The 5640-nt window shown below is 53.9% G+C and overlaps 1 protein-coding gene across 1 annotated transcript; it reads left to right on the top strand.

The window, feature by feature from the left end:
- Positions 1–545: 545 nt before the first annotated feature.
- Positions 546–5634, top strand: LOC122192399 (SUN domain-containing protein 3-like). The gene is made up of 9 exons (XM_042892941.1): positions 546–580; positions 696–757; positions 903–963; positions 1319–1475; positions 2460–2544; positions 3025–3137; positions 3870–4040; positions 4390–4482; positions 5184–5634. The coding sequence occupies exons 1-9, from the start codon at positions 546–548 to the stop codon at positions 5361–5363; spliced, it is 957 nt and encodes a 318-aa protein (XP_042748875.1). The 3' UTR covers positions 5364–5634.
- Positions 5635–5640: the final 6 nt, after the last annotated feature.

The following is a 5640-nucleotide window of genomic DNA, read 5'->3' as shown; positions in this document are numbered from 1 at the left end:
CCCGGAGTGAGACATCTGATGTACAGGGCATCAAAAGCAGGGACCGAAAAAGGCAGGCGGCTTGTAGCTCCCAGCCCGTTCCCCTTCAGCAAAATCCTACCAAGCAGGCTGCTGGGCAGGAGGTGTTTGTTTTTTTTTGACCTTGTAGGATCTTTTCCCCTGCAGGCAGGAGGTGCAAAGCCTGTTCCCTGTCCCTCAAAACATGGCGCTGGCTGCTCTGCGGTGACATCACTGGCCATTGTGAAGTCACAAAGGGCCCTCAGCACTGAGGCAGCTTGTCCCCGCCCTTGGCCACTCTCAGTCCTGACGGCATAGCTGTTGGACAGGGTTTGGCTCACTCCTTGCGAGCTGCGTCTTTTGTGGCTTGTGCTTCGAGCTGCGTCTTTTGTGGCTTGTGCTTCGAGCTGCGTCTTTTGTGGCTTGTGCTTCGAGCTGCATCTTTTGTGGCTTGTGCTTCGAGCCGCGTCTTTTGTGGCTTGTGCTTCGAGCTGCGTCTTTTGTCGCTGTGCTTCGAGCTGCGTCTTTTGTCGCTGTGCTTCGGAGAAATGGCGAAACGACAGCAAGGCAGGCGTGGGGACTGGTAAGGATATGGTTCCTTCCCAAGTTTTAAACATCTGTTGCTCCGTAGTCGTCTTCTGCACTGTACAGATACAGCCTGCTTCACCATTCTTCACCACGCTTCTCCTTCTTTGTAGGCAACCTAAGGCTCGGAAGACAGTTTCCCTGCTGCTGTTCACCGTGGCTGTGGTGTCTTTCGGTGAGTCTCAGTAGAGCTCTGATTTGAGGATGCTTCTTTCGGAAGCCTCCAACAATTTGTTCTGCCCAGGGATAGGGGAGTGGGCAGCCCAAGGCAGAACATTTATAGAGATGATTTATTGAGAGCTTTGTGGAATTCCTGGCAGGTGTTTACTGCGTTGGAAGTCTTGCTGGAGGCTCAAGGGCAGTGGAAAAAAAGACTTCATGGTAAGAAAAGAATCTCCCTTTGGCTGGACTCTTCTCTAGAGGAGCTCTGCCCCTTGTCCATGACCACTTGTTACCTGAGTCCAACTTCTGTGACCAGTGCCCCGAGTTTCTCCCCTTCCCCATTCGAGCTGCTATCTCTCCATGTCCGTTAGTTCCCCCAAAGTTAGCCAGGAAGCCAGGAAGCAGCTTCTCGGTCAGGAGCTCTTGGAGCTTGCCAACCAGTATTGTCAACTCTCTATTAAACCTCGGTTACCCTGTCGTCACGCGGAGTGAGGCTCGTTCTCTGCCTCACATCTCACGGCTTGTGAGAAGACAGCTGTGTGCGCGCTCTCCATTAATTACCTGCTGTCTCTAGGCTGGTGGGTGATGGTCTGGAAATGCTGAGGGTGGAACAAGAGCTCGACAAGATCCAGCAGCAGCTTCGTTTCCTGCAATGGGGAGCAAAGGACATCACCCTGCGTGCTCTCCACGAGGCCCTGAAGAGAAATGAGCTTCCAGGCTTTACCGGCGAGGTAAGAGGACATTGCAAAAAGCTCTGCTGAGAGAGTTCTTTCCCCACTGTGGCATTATACCTCGCTAGTGTTCCCTGTCACAGACAGCTAAAAGGCTTGTCCAGCAGGAAGAAATGCTGGTGCATCACCATCGGTCCTTTCTCTGTTGCTCCGGAGCTCTTGTGGGGGAAAGGAATGAGCTCTGATGGGAATTTCAGATGCCTTTTAGTTGTTTCTTGCTCTCTGTCAGTCCTTCCCTGCACCTGCTGCTGTGCATGAGGTGGCAGGTTCCCCTGGAAGACCTGTAAGCCAGCACCCTGAGTTGAGCCTGGCTGTCCTGGGTGCCTGGGGCCTGTGCAGATGCACAGGAGACGCTGTGTTTCAGCCTCCCCGTGGGGCATCCAGTCTGAAGGCTGTTCTGGTTTCAGAGCCCTTGCTCTGTGGATACCGTCTCTTTTGGTGGCTTGAGCTCGCATGGCCCCAGGTCTGCCCGAAGCCTGAGCTGACGGTGATTCCCGTGATGGGAATCTCAAAGGCCATGTTAGCCCGAGGCTTGGCAGGCTTTAGTTCCTTCTGCGTTTTGCCTTTCTTCCCCATTGCAGTAGGCAAGCTCTGTCTTCTGCTTTAAGTTAACTCTCTGTGTGTGGCTGGCCTGCAGCAGTTGTGGTGACCTCTGGGCAATCCCTGCCTCGTGCCTGACTCGAGCCCCATCTCCTGGCCAGCAGGACTGTCAGCGCAGCCTGCCTGTCATGGGGCATCTCGACAGGAAAAGCCCATTCGTGCCGCATCCGTGTCCAGTGCGCTGGAGTGAGCAGCCTCTCTGTTCCCGTGCCAGATGGTCATAGTAGAGCTCTGGAGGTTCGCAGGCAACTCCCAGGCAGTGTGAATTACATCCAAGTGGAGCAGCCGAGTTTGCTTTGGCAGGCTTTGTAGGGGAGCTGGGAGGCAACTCTTTTCCCTTTTCTTTTCCTTCTGATGAGCGCTCTCCTTTGTCTTTCTTCCCAGGCTGTTCAAGAGATGATCAATCAAGTCCTGGAGAAGCTGGAAGAAAGCCCATTCCAGATGCGTAATTATGCCAGCAAAACTTCAGGTGCTGCCGTTAAGCTGTAGAAACAACCAGACCACAGATGGTGGTTCCAAAGGGCGTCTTGTCCAGTTTGACAGGACGGGCATTTGGGCAGGGTAGGGGAGAAGGGGTGAGGAGTGAATGGCCACCTTGTGCCCTGAGAATGTGCTTGCTGAGAGAGCCTTCAGCGGGCTGGAGCACATCTGAAAAGCGCTACTCCTACTTGGTGTTGTTTCTCACGTGACTGCTCAGCTGGCTGTCAGTTTATGTGGCCCCTTAGGATAGCTGAGCGAGTCCCTGCATTGTGTTGCAGAGGGATACAGCAAGTGAGAACGAGGGGAATATCACTGTTGGGGATGTATGGCTGCCTTTGAAACTCTTTTGAAGAGGACAGTGCAAAGGCAGCCGGCATTTCTGTGCAGCTGTTCATGTGGAAAACAGAGTCAGCAGCCCTTGGTTCCTCCTGGCCTTGCTTGACCACTGTGCCCGTGTTTTTATTTGCAGGCGCCGCTATCGTTCGTTCCAAGACTTCTCCCTCCTGGATTGGAAGCGGGAAAGTCTTCTGGCACTCGTTGCTGGTGACACCATATATGAGGCCTCCTGAGATTATTCTTGAGGTAAGAACAGTGTGAAACAGAGGAAGAATGGTGCGGGGCAGAGGGGGGCCAAACGCCCTGCTGAGGGTTGCCTTTACCCTTGTCTTCACCCCTTCTTGCGAGGACCTACTCCCCTCTTGTGTATCCCAGCAGAGAATTTCTTCTGCCAGACTGCCCCAGGTCCTCTGTGGAAGCTTCTGCCAGGCTAGCTTGCTTGTCTTCCCAGCCATTGTGGAGCTGTCTGGCCGGCACTGAAGGGGAACCCATAAGGTGCCATGAGAGATCTGGGCTGCGAGAACGCTGGGGCTCTTAATGAGCCCCAGAGGGCACGGAGGGCGTGCACTGCAGGAGGGCCCCATGTTGTGTTTGCCAGCCCATCCTGGCACTGCTCCTGAGCTACCTGCACAAGTCGGAGCCCTGGCTGGTGCCGGGGGAAGGGGGTGGGACTGGATGAGAGGGAGCGATTGCTTCCCCTTGCAGGAAAGGCTCGTGCAGGTGGGCCCTTCTTTGCCCCGGGCAGGTGCCTTTCAGCCACAGCAGCCCCTCTTTTTTATTTTTTGCAAGCTGCCCCACAAAAGAAGGAGCCCAAGAGCTTCTGCAGGTTGTGCACCCAGCTCACCGCCATGCCCGTATGCCTGTGCTTTGGAGCAGAGCTGATGGGCCAGTGCACCTGCAGAGCCCCTGATGCTGCAGCAGGAATTTCAGCCAGGATGCTCTTTTGCACATGAACGCTGTTTCTTCTTCTCTTTTCAGCCTGACAATCAGCCAGGTAACTGCTGGCCCTTCCCAGGAAGCCAAGGGCACGTCTTCATCAAGTTGCCCAGGGCCATCTTTCCCACGGCAGTTACATTAAACCATGGAGTTCCAGCAACGGCCTACCATGCAGACAGCACCTCCAGTGCTCCTAAGGACTTTGCTGTCTATGTAAGTGATTCCTCTGGGTTGTGGCGGTAGTTTTGCGTAGCGTTTGACGTGGAGGGTGGTTGCAGATCCAAGAGGGCTGCTGCGTGCAGTTCTTCCCTGCACAGGGCGAGTAACAAGCTCCTCAGAGTTGCTCCATTTCCACAGCGTTCCTTTTTTGTCCAAGGTAGCACAGCAAAGAAGGTTTCCCGCTCTTGGGGCGAGTTGGTAGTTTGAGAGGCAGAGGGAAAGGGAAGTGGCACAGTGGATGGTCCTAGACCACCTTTGCTTCAGAAAGCCCTGTGGGGCTTTGTGATCCTCTTCCAGCAGCGCATCCCACTGTTCTGTTTTCTCCACCCCTGTCTTCCTGTAGGGCCTGCAGGAAGAAGGTGACGAGGAAGGAACTTTGCTAGGAGAGTTCACCTTCACGCCAGGCCAGGATCCCAGTCAGACCTTCCAGCTGCAGGTAAGGACACAAAGAGGGACGTGAAGCGTGGGAGAGGGGAACCGCGGTTGGCTGGGGAAAAGCTTCCAAGCCTGAGGCGTATGGGGGCCCTCGTGCATTTCTGCTGCTGCCTCTATACTGCCTGCATATGCCCGGACCGCTGGGCTGTTTCTGTTTCCTTCTGGCTTTTAAGCTGCAGAGCTGCTTCAGCTTATAGCACCGCTAAGCTCCAGCTACACTTGCAGCAGAAATTGCCATGACCAGGTGGCTTCCAATTGCACACAAGCGGCTGCCTCACGTAGGGTGCAGTACTGGCAGGCTACTTTCACACTGGGGATGTGTGGCTTTCCAGGGATTTTGTTGTTGCCGGTAACGGGCAGCATCAGGGAGGCCATTCTGATGGGTGACATTCTAGAGAAAGCAATGAGAGTTACGACCCCTGTGTTGTTCTGTGCAAGAACACACACTCAAAGCAAGTGCAAAGAACTTGGCAGTGTATTTGCTGCAGCTTTTGGTAGCTGTTTATTTCTTTAAAACTCACGTGGCCAAAGAGGTGGAGCAGGGTAAGAAATGTCTTGATTGCGCTATGGCAGCTTATCAGCGTGCCAGAAGACCTAGCAAGGCAGCCTGAAGTAGGATGTTGCGTGAGTGTGTCACTCCTGCATTGTCAGTGGCCAAAGAGGAGAGAGGAAAACACAGTTCATTTCTTTTTCTCATTGCAGAACGAGCACTCCGGGTTCATCAATTACATCAAGCTGCGAGTGCTGAGCAACTGGGGCCACCCGGACTATACCTGTGTGTATCAGTTCAGGCTCCACGGCAATCCAGCCCCTGACGGTGAAGCTAAGGGAAAGCCACTTGGTTTACCTTTCATGGAGGAGTCTCCAGATCTGAGCCCGTGACAGGGGCACAAACCCAGGGGACGAAAGAGAGTGGCAACAAAAATTACCCTACCTTCTAACAGCGCGGCACATCCGGCCCCGGCTCTGTGACTAACAAGGCAAGGCATGATGCGGGCCGTGCGCTCCAGGAGAGGGGGAAGGGAGACAACACGTGTGTCTGACAACAAAAAAGAACAACCAACAACAAAAACAGAATCAACGGCAACTGTCTGAGGAGGAGCTGAATTTACTGAATCCAACAAAATCAAACAAAATGAGACGGAAGTATCCAAAATAC

The sequence above is a fragment of the Lagopus leucura genome, unplaced genomic scaffold, assembly GCF_019238085.1.
Source record: "Lagopus leucura isolate 7727_CA_CO unplaced genomic scaffold, USGS_WTPT01 59634-0_obj-0_obj, whole genome shotgun sequence".
Classification (NCBI taxonomy): domain Eukaryota; kingdom Metazoa; phylum Chordata; class Aves; order Galliformes; family Phasianidae; genus Lagopus; species Lagopus leucura.
The sequence above is the reverse complement of the archived record's forward strand: the minus strand, read 5'-3'. Positions and strand labels throughout refer to the sequence as shown.

Excerpts from the sequence above, each read along its gene's own strand:
- LOC122192399 (XM_042892941.1), top strand. The coding sequence starts at position 546 with ATGGCGAAACGACAGCAAGGCAGGCGTGGGGACTG. Across the intron at positions 758-902 it reads CGTGGCTGTGGTGTCTTTCG|GTGTTTACTGCGTTGGAAGT; the intron begins GTGAGTCTCAGT and ends AATTCCTGGCAG. Across the intron at positions 2,545-3,024 it reads TTATGCCAGCAAAACTTCAG|GCGCCGCTATCGTTCGTTCC; the intron begins GTGCTGCCGTTA and ends TTTTATTTGCAG.